The sequence below is a fragment of the Nipponia nippon genome, unplaced genomic scaffold (assembly GCF_047370975.1).
Source record: "Nipponia nippon isolate SJK-2023a ecotype South Korea unplaced genomic scaffold, ASM4737097v1 scaffold_7, whole genome shotgun sequence".
In the NCBI taxonomy this organism is placed as follows: Eukaryota; Metazoa; Chordata; class Aves; order Pelecaniformes; family Threskiornithidae; genus Nipponia; species Nipponia nippon.
Window position 1 is genome coordinate 52,887,003 of NW_028262391.1, and position 14,791 is coordinate 52,901,793.

The window sequence follows — 14,791 nt, forward strand, 5'->3', positions numbered from 1 at the left end:
TGCTCGAGGACATGGTATAGATGGGCTTGGCAGTGATAGGTTAATGGTTGGACTCGATGATCTTCAGGGTCTTTTCCAACCTTAACGATTCTGGGATTCTATGAAAGTTGCGGAGAAAGATGCAGCCCGGGAGAGGGAGGATGCGGCTATAGCACCGACCGAGCAGCAGGTGTCCTCCACCACTCCCAGATGTGTTGGGAAGTGCAGTGTCTGTCAGGGGTTAAGCAGGCAGCACCAGTACAGGAGAAAAAAAAAAACCAACCCAACGGAACGCACCGGTTGTATGTTTGCAAAGCTTTGGGCAGGGCATCGCGGGATCGCACCGAGCAGGAACCGCCGGGCCGTGGAGATCACCTTCAAGGGATCCCCCTGGAGAACACGGAGAGGAGACGCAGCCGATCAAACCAAGCGCAGTGTCACTTCCAGCGCTCCGTCCCTGCCTCCCAAAGTGCCCCAGGAACCACTACACCGTGCCTAGGGGCTAGTCACGGGGTAAGCAGCTCCCTTGATCAGGGACTACATTCACCCTGAGGGCCTGTACGAGAGCAGCGAGGCAGCAGCAGGACAGCCGCGCCAGCAGCTTCTCTCAGCCCCGGGGTGCGAGCAAGCTGACCACCTGCAAAGGCGGCCGCGCAGGCTACCTCTGCCTTGTCCAGGAGGGCAGGAACAAGAGGGATGCTGCAAGTGGCGGGGGGAAGGGGTTACAAGAGGAAAAAAAGAGACGGAGCTTCACTCACATGCTCTGCAGGGTCTGGGCTTTGCCCCGCTTGATCAGACTGCGGCAGGTCGTTCCCTTCCACGAAGAGCTGAAGCAGCTGGAGGTACAAATCGAGCGCCATGTAGAGGAAGGTCTGCTCTCGAGCGAGCAGCTCTTGGTGAAAGCAAGCGGTGAGGCTAGAGGGGGTCACACACAGTGTCTGGTTAGCACCGGTTCCGTGGTAGACTCAAACACAGAAAGACACAAGGCAAGCGCAGCCGGTGCGGTTGCCGCTGTCCGTTTTACCGGTTCCATTGTGTGCAGGGCCACCCTGCTGCCAGGAGCGGGAAGGCAGCCAGGGACACTCCTGTTTGGAGCACAAAGCTGAAGGGAAACCTCCAGCAAAAGAGATGGGGCTCCTTAAATAGCAATCCTGCCGTGATCGAGTATTCTCCTGCACAGCTAAGGTAAGGCTCAGCCCACCTCAGGCCAGCAGTACGGTTACCTCTGCGCCAGCTGCGGTATGTGCAAACCACCGGCCACATCGCCCCTCACCAACGCCTCCCTTCCGAGCCCAGCGGGACCTTACCTGTAGAAGGCAACAGGCAAGAGCCGGACGTGACGGTCCGAGGCCGCGCTGCGCAGGACATGGTATTTTCTAGAGTCTGCAATAGGCAGAGAGAAGGACTAAGCGCCTTTAGAGGTCCTCACGCCACCTGGCACACTGCTACAGCAGCACAGGGGCTGCAGCGTTTCCTTCCAGCCCACAACCAACGCTGGTGCTTAGGTGCGGGGACCCCCGGGAGAAGTGAGCTGTCCCCTCTGAGGCTTTCTCTCCCAGAAGGAACAATACTGCGTTTCAGTCGCTCCTGACCAAACCGCAGGGTAGAAGCGGGACATTCTCAGCTTTTACTCAAGCTTAAGTATTTTTCGTGCTGCTTACAAAGACCCATCTGTTCCTTCTTCCAGGTACGCTCACTAACCAGAGATGGGCATGCCTGTCCAGCACCGACCCTCGCCTTTCCGGCCCTTGGAGGCAGGACTCCCTCACCTTTCTCTGCCGAATGGAAGAGAAGTGGCCAGGACGTGCCCCTCTCTTCCAGGCACCGCACGATCTCCAGGGACCGTTCCAGAGACGTCTGAAAATCCACTCCTTCCTGGGTGTCAGAAAGGACAAGGCTCATTTGGCTTAGGCTTTAGTTGCATCAGAGCAGAAAGGAGCCCCTCATAAGAGACTGGGTACCTGAAGAGGTCTATTAAAGGACCTTTATGAATTTAGCCCGTCTTTCCCCTCTCCTGGCAGCCTGGATTCCCCTGGGCAATCAGGCCCTGCAGTAATGCAGTGCCTTCATCACCTAACCAGGCCGCGGCAGGGCTCAGCTGAGAATGATTTGTGAGGGGGGGAAGCAGCATCGATGAGCAGCCGGCTCATCACCAGCACACTTCCCAGCAGCGCTCAGCACAGAGCCAACCCCACCCCGCTCCCCTGAGCGGGCTTTTTTCCTCTCTAACCCATCTAGTGACAGCATGGGACTGGGTTTTTTTTGTTCACATTACTCATTTTACTTGGAATAACCTCCCAGATCTGTTTGCTCAAAATGTTTCTTTCCTCAATGACTCTTCCTCCAGACTCTCCCAGAGGCAGACTGTGAGACCGAAGGATGCTTTTTAACTTGAATCTGTTCCCCGATCCGCTCTGTAATGCGACTACACAAACGGCTGCACTTCAAAGCAAAGGGACAGAAAGAAGCATTCCTAGGCAGGAGGATGCTTAGGGCAGACAGCTGCTGGCAGAAACTTGTCATCTTTGCTCCTTCATTTAATAGCCTTAAATCATTTGGAAACCAATGTTCCTCCTTGCTGGGGACCCCTTCTCCTGGGAAATACCGTGTGCGTTCCCAGCCCGAGGGAAAACGTCGTCTAACAGATGTTAAATGCTACACAAAAGCTAAGAGAGGGAGAGGAGGTACCTGCGCTACCTGGGAGGTGTGAAGTCTGAACAGGGAACTCAAAATAGTAAGTCATTTATGAAGAGAAGTAAAAGCTACCGTAGTGAAAGGGGAGATAACATCCGTGAGAGGAAGATACAGGTTTAATCTGATAGGAACAGAAGGGCTTTCAGCAGTCTGGGCTGTTGCTGATCCCTTCCTTCTGGCAGAACAAGCTACCAGCCTTCACAGTAGCGGTACAAAGCATTTTTAGGCAGCAAACCAAGTGGATCAGACACATTTCGTGTCATGAGAATTCCCTCAGGGCTGAATTTACCTTTGGTGCTATTTTTGCTGAGATGAGATCCATGAGTGAGAAGAACAGCAGAGAAACAAGAAGCTGCAAGGAAGAGAGACTGCGTGTTAGCTGTATCTGCGGTGGTGACTCGGAACTTGCACTTTCCAATCAGGAAATAACATTTCACAAATACGTTCCCAGGATGGACCTGGATGACCTCCAAGCACTGCTGTTCCTTCCAGGTGAAGTCACTGTTCTCGAAGCAAGGCTCGCTGCAGTCAGCGAGTCAGGCAACAGACGACGACTTCTCCCAAACACAGGGAAAACGGAGCGAGCTACCCCAGATGTAAAGCTGGAGGAGAGCTAGTGTTGGTCCACAGCTGGCACGCCACCAGCAGATGCTGTGCAGCCTCCCCTCTCAGCAAGTGCACCATAATCCTGCCCGGACAGATGCTTGTTCTCGCTTCTCTGGATCCCTTACCACATCCCTGCCTGGCGTCCTCCTCCTATCTCAAGGCAGATTTTTGAGGTGAAAGCCGCTGTTATTATTCCACATGTACTAAATGCTCCCATCAACTCAGCGACACCAGTTTCTGACTAGCAGCTTTTGGCTCTAGACCAGTATAAACACTGGAGGAGTCAATCCCATAGCAAGAGGAGCTGCTACCGTAACTGCTGCCCGGAGCAATAAAACTTGAGAGTAAATAGCAAGGCACAGGTTCCGCTTCAACACTATTTACCTGTGAACGTCTCAGTACAGGGACACTCCCCATACTCAGCTTTGGTCACGTCCCCTGAAGATCAACAGACAGCTCTGCTTCCTCCTCAGCAGAGCGCTTCGGAGAACTCCCCTGCACGGAGGGCACTGAGCATGGCGAAATGCTGGAGGCATTTCCTGGAACAGACTTGGGAAAACCTTCAGGTCTGTTCCTGGAATTCCCAGCACGTCTTCCCAGAGCCCTTAAAATGCCTGCACTCCTGTCTCACAAACGTTCTGCATCTCCTTAACCTCCCAGCCAAGGTGCCTGAGCTAAAATCCACAAGGACTGCTCCTTGGTCAGAGGGAGAGGTGATCCTGGCATGCCGTGGATTGAGCTTTCAATCTCTGCAGCACCCTCTCCAGCTTCAGTTTTTAAAGGAGCTGTTTCATACTCCTCCCTGACTTCACAGAGGAGCTGGTATCTGAGTTAAAAGTTTGAGTTTGCAACAACTTTGCCTCTAGGATAAGTATTTAGCAACTACATTTTATCAATTAGCCACCAGCAAGATTTCACAACAGGGTTTACCAGGGATACAACTGTATCTCAGGACAACCATTTCTCAGTTAAAGGCATTCTACTTCTAGCTTTCAAGCGGAGGGAACAGCAGACACTTAAAATGCATCGTCTTGCCTGCTCTGTGTCGGTCCCCAGCCTCTTCAGCGCATTTCTCTCTCGTCCACGTGGTGACTGCTGTTGAACAGTACAATGGAGGAAGGCAGCTGAAATCCAAAGAGGGCCAGAGAGAGGAAAAACCACTCCTGAAGAAAGGAAGCTAGGAAACAAAACCAGCATGTAATGGTTTTGGAGGAAAAAAATAAAAGAAAAGAAGAAATCCCAGCTGTGAATGAGGAGGAAGTCAGGGGCTTGGGCAAAGGGTGTAAGTTTGTGATTGGGACAAAACAAAAATTCTCTCTTTTTTTTTTTTTTCCCCCCTGCAGTTGGATACCATGTGGACACAGCTTTAAAAAAAAGTCTAAAAACAGACAGCGGCATTCCCAAATCTCTTATCAGAGGTTGGGCGGGTAGTTAACTGTATACACTGCGATGGCTAATGTGATTATTACGTTCAATAACCTGCAAGGAGATTCTTATACGAAACTCCCAGTTTTTGGAGAAAAGTTGCGGGACGCTGAACAGACAGCGTAACAACAGGTAAAGAAGGAAGCATGCAGCAGAGAAGCAGTCCGTAGCTTCAGGAGATCAGAGATTCACCAAATCCAGGGAGCAAAGGGTGCGGCAGCTTAAGCGAATGACTCAACACTGTGCTAAAGGCTATTTCCAGTGTTTGTCTAACGAGGACTCTGCCTTCCAGTCTCCTCTAAAAAGATTCTCTTTTCCTTATGGTGAAACACTCTGACCCATATTACACAGAAGGCCAGACTAAATAATTATAATGGCCCATTTTGAGTTTAAACTCTACAAAGGAATCTGTATATAGCTGTCCTACAAGCCTCAGTCCACATTAGCACGTCATACTGCCTGCTGCAACCCAGCCTGCCTCAGAGAGCAGCCCTCCTGGGTGCTGATCCCTCAGAGAGCAGGTTCTCCTGCCTGCAGATCCACGCTCGGTTCCTGGTACACACCTGGTAGCGGAGGACTGCCATTCCTTCAGTCTTTCCAGTTCTTCTGCAAGTGGAGCCCCAAAGAGTCTCTGCCACTGTGAGCAAAGCACCGGCTCCAGCCTCAGCCACCAAAGCTAGGAAGAAAGATGGAAATCCGCAGCGTTAGTGGCGGTGTACTTAGTAGTTGTTTGCAGTCAGGTACGCACGCTGTCTCAGCCGGGCACTCAGAGAAAGGGTGTTTTCCCTCCCTTAATGAAAAAGTCCAAGTTGTACACACACACACATAATAAACATGAGAAGTTGATTCTATAGAAGAACAGCGAGGCTGGGGCAGGGGCTGGAGCCCAAGGCTGGGGAGGAGCGGCTGGGGGAGCTGGGGGGGCTCAGCCTGGAGAAGAGGAGGCTGAGGGGAGCCCTCATCGCTCTCTGCAACTGCCTGAAAGGAGGCTGGAGCCGGGGGGGGTCGGTCTCTTCTCCCCAGGAACAAGCGATGGGACGAGAGGGAACGGCCTCAAGCTGCGCCAGGGCAGGTTTGGGTTGGATATTAGGAAAAACTTCTTCCCGGAAAGGGCTGTCAGGCCCTGGCCCAGGCTGCCCAGGGCAGGGGCCGAGTCCCCATCCCTGGGGGGATTTAAAAGACAGGTAGACGACGTGGTTGCTTGAGGACACGGTTTAGTGGTGGCCTTGGCAGTGCTGGGTTAACGGTTGGACTCGATGATCTTAAAGGTCTTTTCCAACCTAAACGATTCTATGATTCTAAGTTTCACATCCTGGAAATGCAAAGAGGGTCATTTGTGACCATGTTCATACCACGGTACCCTGAAACTCCTCTAGCAGGACCAGTCACAATAAAGGAACTGTTCTGCAAAGGGAAGTACATGCTTACCACAAGCAACAAAACCACATATCCCCATGTAAAACAGTGCATGAAGAGTTATGCACAGGAGAGAGAAAAAAACCTCTGTGCTTTATGGAGTTCTTGGTTGCTTGGCATGTAACCACCAGCCCCTGTATAGTGCATCTGAAACCCAGACAAGTCTCCTAGCCTCTCACTCTCGAACAGCCTGTGTTCCACTTCTAGAGCGACACTCCGAAAGCAAGGCTGCCTGCCCAGAGCTGGGATCAGCAATACCAAGGGTACTAAACCACTCTGCAGTTTTCCAAAGGCGTTAAGAATTACTACCCCCACGCTTCACAGTTTACATTAAATGAAGGTTCAAACAAATGCTCTGAACCGATACTGAACTTTCATCTAGCACTCTTAAGATGAAATACGAACAGTTACCGCTGCAGAGAAAAGCAGGATGGGACATTTGGTTTGACATGCTGTTAGAACATCATTGACCCCTTCTGCTGGTTCCTCACAGTCCAAGCTGGCATTAAGCAGGCCCTGGAAGAGGATAAATCACAAGATGACTACACACCTCTGTCTTTGCTGCTTTGAAGTGCCTCACCAAGCCATGTGTAAACTAATCTAAGATAACTGTAGTGGTCAGCATGGCCCAGCAAAAGAAACGTGTGCCCAACAGCTTCTCCTTCCCCCACCGGCTTTGCTGTATTGTATTAAAATTAACCTCTACCACTGTCTCCTCCTGCTACTTCTCTTCACTTTCCTGGATTACTGCTGCTCTTTTTGGAATTTACACCAACAGTTCTCAAAACAAGGGTACAAATAGCACATCTCATTGTCAAGAATAGCAGACAGTCAGGTATCCTGGTAAAGAAACGTCTACTCCGGCTAGCAGTTACCCTGAAGAAGTGAGCGGTGATGTCGTAGGAGAGCGCATACCCTCTGGAACAGACGTTCTTCTGCAGGAAGACAAGGAAAGGAAAAAACCAAATCATTCCTTCCCTTTTGGATTATGATTTTCTTTAAACATTTTGGGTGTCTGCCACAAGAGGACTCAGATAACACAAAATCACCCTGCGAGATCCTGAGCATCGGTTCAGAATGCAGAAACTTGGTTTCTATAGAAAGCAACACCACTGACTAGGTAGCGCTTCACAGTCCCAGCACTAGGAAGCAAATCAACCCTGCTTACCACATGCTGTGGATGGCAGAGGCAGTTTGATTAACAGTCTTGGAGGTTTCTGGCCGTGCCTAATAGGACAGCGCAGGAGGGCCTGAAAAGGCCTTCAAGTCAGGATGAATAAATCAAAACGATAGCTAGCCTCAGAGCAGAAAGCAGTGCTCTGAGAGACCTGCAAGTCAACTGATCTGCCCCCAGGAAGCTGCAGGGTGTTTCGGAATGTTTCTCTAGCGTACATAACACAGGAGGATGAGCAGGATCTCACTCTGCCCACAGCAAATGAGTTTAACGCCCCAGCATGACAGAGAAATTGGAGAAGAGCTCGTGCTCAGTCCCTTACTTCTAGGCCTCCATGGGAACACTGCAGGTTTCTCTCTAACCCACTGTCAACGAATGAAGAGCCGGTGGCCCAGAAGGACAACGTGCCCACACAAGAGAGAGCAGCCCCCAGGCTGCTGCACGTGTACGTGCACCAGAGACACACGTTGTCCGAACAACGCCACTGGAAAGAACACCCTACTGCTCGAGAACTGGCCAAGCCACCACCAGGCTCCTCTGTGATCGTCCGCTGGTGGTTTTACCACTGGACTGCGCGCACCCAGCTCCAGCCACCGACATGCTGGCTGGCTCCACCCCAGACTGGCCTACACTGCTTCCCACGGATTCTCTCTCGATAGCGTAAAACGCCACCACAATTCCAATTGCATGAACCCAAAAGTCATCCTACAGCAGACGGTGCCGAGGGAACCTCTGCAGAGCTAGAGGCTGGAAAGTCTCAGGTGTAATGAGTTGAACCTCCCTACATTCTAAGTTTGGCCGCATTTTAACTCCTGTCCTAAACCCAAGTTTAAGGTCTTTATCTAGACCATTTACCAACAAGAAATTATCGTTTGGCTAACGACACATACCAGCTCCGAGTTTACAAAACGAAAGAAGTCTTCACAGTCCAACATGGTTTTCTTTCCTTTTCGAAAAGTCATGATCAGAGCGGATGCAGGGAGCCCCACCAGAATCCTTAGGCAGGGAAGAATAAAAACAAGATCAAGGTTACCATCAAGAAGAGAATCAAACTCCAGGCTCTCAGGGCACTTTGATATTCAGGGGAGTTTGGGAGTATGTCAAACGTGAGAGATCCCAAACACGTTGACAGAAACTGCACAAGGAATTTTTCCAGCTGCCCAGAAAAAACCCTGCATTTCAATGAGATGTGCACACACACCACGTTCAAAGACACTATCGGCGGCTCACAAATGGAAACGCACACCTAGATTACAGCAAATAGAGTAATTTAACGATGGTTAACACAAGTGGTGGCACTAAGAGTGTTGCTGGCTGTCAACAGAGTCCATGAAGATGCGTGGTCTTTGAAATCCAGTCTACTGGCAGGGGCAACTCGTAGCCCAAGATGGCACGCTGAAACACAGCTGAGTCATGCGGATACCAGGGAATAAATCTCTCTTGCACAACTGTTACCACAACATATAGCATCATTTTCACTTGCTCTGGAATCACAGGGGAGGCCACCCAACGGTGCAGGTACACACCGTAATTGCTTTGAACGGCAGTTTTGTTTGAGGTATTCCCAGTCGTTCAGATCTGCATTTACCTTCTGTGCAGCAGCAGCTCCTGCTGCCTCCATAACTGCTCACCCAACGCAGAGACGTGTTTTCTGTCTTTCAACCTTTCCTGGAGGATCTCAAACAGGCAGTGTCTCTGGGCATCCGAGGAGCCAGAAAGCAACTTTCGCCTACACCCCAGCTCCAGCACCATCTCCTAAACAGGGAAGGGGGAAAAAAAAAAGTGTTTGTCAGGGCTACACACTAGTTTGCATTCAAACCCTCTATGTTTCTCTGAAGTAATACAAAGAGAACAATAAGAAAAATCTCCCTCTCTCAATTTCCATGCCACTGCTCACATCCGAGAATCGGATGTCAGCCTTACATAGGCCGAGGTATTAGAAAATACTTCGAGCGGTCAAATTCAAGGATTGACCATACAGATACATCAAAGTCTGAAATCACCTGCAGCTTGCAGAGAATATCAGGATTGACTGACATCTTTGATTGGCCATAGCTACCCAGGTCCACCCTGAAATTAAGAGACACAACCAGGTAACTAACCCTGTCAGCTCAGGAGGATAACACAATTCAATTAAAAGTCAAATGGTGTCAGATGAACATAAAGCTCTAATATTAACGTTCCTTAAATAAGCTGTAGGTGAGACAGCAACTCTCCTCTAACCCTCCCCCCTTATTTTCTAGCTTCAGCCACTTCCTCAGGGGCCTTAATGCTTGTCTGGCCGAACAAATCTGACTACAAATTCAACTTAAAACAGACAGACAGACTAGGGACTATCTGTGACTGCAACCCCAGACCTCTGTCACCTAAAGCAAGATTCTTATGCGAAGACTGGTGAGTCACACAGAGTCACCTGCCAGCCAGACCTGCGAGAAGGGAATCGCTTCCACTCAAGAAAACCCAGCCCCACATAAGGCACAAGCTCACAGCTCCTAGCTCGCAAGGTCATTAGCAGAAGCATTGCTCCTGCAGAAATGCAAGTTGTGCTACAGAACACCTTTGTGAGGAATCCAGAATGGCATTGATAATAGTGCTGCATGCCTTCTCCAGGTCTCCGTCGCAGCCACCAGAAGCAGAAGGTGCAGGAAGATACCATTGATAGATGGCCCAGTAATGGAAATCCTGTCTGCAATATTGAAAAGGAGAAGATAGGAAATCTATCACGGCATTTTAATGGTGGCCTCCCCTTGATGCAAAAGGAAGTTCAGGCACCAAGTGGAATGACAGATAAAAGCACCCATGTAAGTAGAGATACAAAAAGGGTCATCCACCAGACACCACATGTCCTGATGTCAGCCATCTCTCGCTTCCAGAAATGAGGAGGTTTTGTGAAAAGTTATTTGGAAGGACTGCACATGCCGGCCAGAGGTGCTCTCTGTGGACTTCCTCAAGTGAAAAACACACACCTCACTCTAGCATTGCTTGAACTTTGGACAAACTGTAGTAATCGACAGGCGTTTGTGTCCCACAGCAGCTTGATTATTTACTTCGTGATCCTCAATGCTTTTTCCTAATTTGGGTGGGAAAGACTTTTGAACTGTTCCCTTTTTGACAGGGCCCCTCCGCGCTTACCTTTCCGAAGCAGAGAGAATATCCTTTTCAGGGTACACTTCCAGCTCCAACAGCAGCCACTCCCTGAAAGACAACTGGGAAAAGCAACACTTCAGGTAAGAGGGCAGACCAGCAAGGCAAGTAACTTGTGCAGAACAGCCACTTTCTTCCCAACGCAAAACCACCTTCACCCACACCCAGACACAATCCCATGCAGATTCAGAGATATGAAAGAGGAGACATCAACCCAAGGAAGTTCCTGTACTCTTTCCCTTGCAAGAAATCTAAACTAAAACCCCGCTGGCATTCAAAAATTTACTGAAAGCAAGCCTATAAAGCATCTCTCACACACACCCACACGCATCCCCACCCCTTCGACAGTTCCAAACATGCTCATCTTCTTAAAGTCTAGATATCCGAATGAATGTACGTTATTAGAAATAAATGCTAACATGAACAAAGCACCATAGTCAGACAGACTGGTAGAAGCATCAAAGAAAGGTTATAATGCCAAGGCATTTTAGCCTTGTACATCAAGCTAGCCAAACACACGGAGTCGTTCTAGTAACATGACAAACTCCTCTGCACAAAGACAAACCGGTTTTAATACGAACTAGGTTAAAAGAAGAAATCCTGTCCAATCAGATAAGTTGCAAGGACGGTAAAAAGAGAACAGCTGAGATGTTAACCTGCCTCACAGCAAGGCAGAGCCAAACCATCCAAGATACACAGGTGGCTGAGGAGAACACTGACATTTAGACAAAGCACCAAAAAAAGCAAGTATTTTCAGTTGTTTGACTCACCATCGCTTCATAGACAGTACGCACCAGGAAGCTAGGGTTACAGACAAGCCTTTTCTCTACAGTTCCTGATCATTTTCGTACTGATATGGTACACCTTGTCAAGCTTTCTGCTTTTGCAATATGCAGGACACAAAAGCTTTACCTCTAGTTTTCTATTTCTGCCTTATCATCACCATCAAAATCTACAAATACCATTGAGCACGTAACCCAGCGCTCTTCAGCTGTCAGACCAACTTTTCCGGCATTAAAGTTTTTACAAGAAGCGTTTTATCACCAATAAGGACATTGCGAAGAACAGATCTGAAAAATGAGAATTACAGTGTGAACTTCAGTCCCGGAAAAGATTTATACCTGGAATGCTTTTTCCTTCAAGAGCTCTTGAAAGTGTGCTTGCTTCCATAAACAGAGGCTGGCTCTTCTGTAGTTCAGAGAGGGGCAGGACAGAGAACTCCACGTGAGGTCAGTTTTAGCCTCCTCGCACAGGATTGCCCGAGCTTCCAAGCAGAGCCGTGGCACGATGTACTGCAGCTAAAACAAAGGTGTAAAAACCCCTGCACATTTCCATCACAAAAAAAGGCCCAGTGCAACCTCTGGTTGTGTGAAGCTGCCAAACAAGCAAATACACAAGGCTAAGGCGGGAGGGCACAAGATGCATCTTTATACAGTTTTCTTTGTACAAGTTACAGCTGCACAGGAGGCTGCAGTGGGAAATGGAACTGAAACTCATCTTTCTCGTAAGTCACAGCAAAACTTTTTTCCTTTTACCTTTTTAACAAGGCTAGGAGGTAGCAAGGCACACAAATCTTCATGAGAACAGGATGAAAACTTGCACATAAGATAAGATGCTGCTGCAGTGCAAAACCTAATAGAGAAAAAGAAAGAACTCTTATCTGGTTGGTTCAATCATATCTTTCCCCACTCATGGAAGTCCAAAGTCAAAAGAAAGACTGGGTGTTAAAAATGCTTTTAACCAACATGTCCCAAACCGATTTGCTTTTGGGACCACTTCTCTTTATGTGCTCCCAACGCCAAGTACATTAACGGCACAAATTTCAGAACCCAGGACTAAACTAAAGCCTTGGACAGCATCTGGCCAGTCCTTCCTCCAGCAGGCAGTACAATCATCAGGAGGCTATTTCAGAAACACGTGCGCAGCAGAAACACCTAGATTACGCTCTGGAAATCCTCCGCAGGAACAGGGGAGCTTTACCAGCACCCCTCCTGCGGCAAACCTAAAGCCATCGCCTGGGGAAGCGAGGATGTGGTGGATGTGTGATCTCACCTCATGCAGAAGGCAAACGACTCTTCCGTCCTGCACACTAGCAAGCGGTTCCAGTACTCAGAAACGGAAAGGACCTTTTCAGGAACAGGCTGAGAAATCCCAAAATTGGCTTCCACTTCAGGAATTAAAGCTCTGGATTCACTTAAGTGGACCACAAAAGCTGCTAGTCCTAAAATGTGAGCATTATTCAGGGAAGGACCCTGCAAGCCAAACATAAATAAAGAACTGAAGAGAGAGACATTTCATTTGTAACAAAACAACTCTTCTCAGAAAAAAAACCCTCAGAATTAATCAAGTAGCAGAACACTGCTTCTGCCCATTGACTAATTAGTGCAGCAATATCAATTTAGCAGATGAGAGGCACCAGTTACATTAAAATGTTCTCCCTTTCTTGAAAGCGCGCAGCTACCTTTGGTTAACCCGCAGCAAAACTTGTATCTTTCTGTCACACAGTAACTTGAAGCAGCTAGCTGGAAATTCAGCCCAGCAGAATTTGAGACTCTCAAGGCTTTTTAGCTTCTATGACAGCTAATCTAATCTATCAGCCTTTTAATTTCACCCTTGCAATATCACAGGGTAAAGGAAATAAAATGAACAGTTCTTTAAAAGAAAACCATACACTGCTGCACCCCAGATTTGGGGGCCTTACTTTTAGTTTTAAAAGGGGTGCACAACTGAATTCAATATGGAAGCTTAGGAATTAAGCATTCTACTACTTTTCTTTTGGCTCTGTTCATAAAGTTGCTTATTTTAGCTTCTGTTAAAACGTATCTCGGAATGCATTAACCTTCTACAGTAGTATTTCTGTAGAAAGACATTCAGCTCATGTTCCTGAGAGCAAGTCCGTACTACTTGACCAAAATGAGATTTTTGTTTTATTTTGCAAGCTTGAGAGCTAGCGAAGTCCCTCCACAGTGCAGTCCAGACAGGTACGTGCCCCACAGCTCAGGAAACGGAGGCAGGACAGCCTTTCGCACACTATAACCGTACGATTCTTGGTTGGAAAACTAACCTGATGATAAATAAGCTGGCAGAGCCTGCCCAGAAGCGCAGGTAAGAGATTCCTGTGTCCACACATCATCTTTACAAACAAGGAGAGACATGGTCCCTGCCTGCAGAAGGTAAAAACCACATGATCATTTTACTGCTTCTTTTTATCCCCAGTACAGGAAGAGGTATTTAAAAATGCTTAAACACACTGAACCTGAGCCACACTTGTCTGTAAATACAGGACAATTATCATTCCTTTTACAGGCTCAAAGGAAGCGTCACTTTTGGAGTATCTGAACCCACAAAGACACAAACTCCACCAGTGCCCTGCCCCAGACACCTGATAATATACAGTCAAGGAGGTGTTCCGAGACGACAGCGAGGAGAGGAGGAAGCTGCCTGGGGCACAGTCAGCTTTTTTCAGACAGAGAGCACAAGGTAAACAGAGGCAGAGCAACAAATGGGATCAAAAAACAAAGCAAGAGCAAAAAGGAATTAATATGACAAGCCCCTGTTGCAAAAGAGGGGAAGGGAGGGACTTTCCCACCCAGCTAACAGAAAAAAAAAAACATCCTCAGAGGAGGTCGGCTGGGGAGTTGGGTTTAGACACAATTTCCTGGGATGCTCGTGTTCATCACGGCTACTTTTCAGCACAGGTTTTCAATACAGATTCATCTGCTCCAGGACAAAACAGTGTTAAAAGAGAGGGAAAGATGCGTGGTTGCCAAAATGTGCTGCACTCGAGAGGCAGCCACCTTGTTCAGTACCGCCAGCAGCTGGGCCACAGGCAGCTTGTCAGTGCGGTGGTGTTCTCCAACAAAGCGATTTTCCACTGAAATGCTGACCATAGCTCCTCCCGTGCCTGCAGTGTTAGAGTTTACACCTCACTCATTTCATATTAGATAGGGCATTGGGGATGAAGGCTGAGGTGCCTGGATCTGCAAAAGCACTGAACGTGCCAAAAAGACACCCCGAAGATACGCCAGTGCTCGCTGGCAGAAGACAAGCATTGTCTTCTCCTGATCTTTAGTGGCAGCCAGCAAGTAATTCCTGGACAAAAAGAATTTGCTTCCTTCCCCACCCCCTACTATTGAGCTGAAAATGCCAGCCTGAGCACATCGTATTTGTGGAAAGCTTTTATACGTTGTCACAGAGCACAAAGCAGAGCCAAATGCCACCTTTTTCTGAAGGGATCAGTAACAACAGACGAGGAACACGTTTTATTTATACATACACATCAAAGTGTGTTAGTTCTTAGATTACAGAAACTCAGGATAAAGCAGCCTGCAATGCCAGCCTGGCACAGTGAGT

The 14,791-nt window shown here is 48.4% G+C and overlaps 1 protein-coding gene across 2 annotated transcripts in view; it reads right to left on the reverse strand.

Annotated features, from left to right (window-relative positions):
- FANCA (FA complementation group A) overlaps positions 1–14,791 on the reverse strand; it is a 37,475-nt gene that overhangs the window by 693 nt on the left and 21,991 nt on the right. The window contains exons 25-42 of one of the 2 annotated variants that reach the window (XM_087738840.1): positions 13,503–13,602; positions 12,491–12,690; positions 11,974–12,070; positions 11,560–11,736; positions 10,427–10,500; positions 9,852–9,980; positions 9,298–9,364; positions 8,883–9,049; positions 8,185–8,290; positions 6,996–7,055; positions 6,532–6,636; positions 5,268–5,380; positions 4,315–4,456; positions 2,963–3,025; positions 1,749–1,854; positions 1,287–1,362; positions 738–894; positions 277–369 (exon numbers count right to left, since the gene is read on the reverse strand). In XM_087738840.1, the coding sequence (XP_087594966.1) occupies positions 277–369; positions 738–894; positions 1,287–1,362; positions 1,749–1,854; positions 2,963–3,025; positions 4,315–4,456; positions 5,268–5,380; positions 6,532–6,636; positions 6,996–7,055; positions 8,185–8,290; positions 8,883–9,049; positions 9,298–9,364; positions 9,852–9,980; positions 10,427–10,500; positions 11,560–11,736; positions 11,974–12,070; positions 12,491–12,690; positions 13,503–13,602 (2,032 nt within the window). The remainder of the gene's footprint in view (positions 1–276; positions 370–737; positions 895–1,286; positions 1,363–1,748; positions 1,855–2,962; positions 3,026–4,314; positions 4,457–5,267; positions 5,381–6,531; positions 6,637–6,995; positions 7,056–8,184; positions 8,291–8,882; positions 9,050–9,297; positions 9,365–9,851; positions 9,981–10,426; positions 10,501–11,559; positions 11,737–11,973; positions 12,071–12,490; positions 12,691–13,502; positions 13,603–14,791) is intronic. The other variant, XM_087738841.1, reaches the window with a different exon arrangement.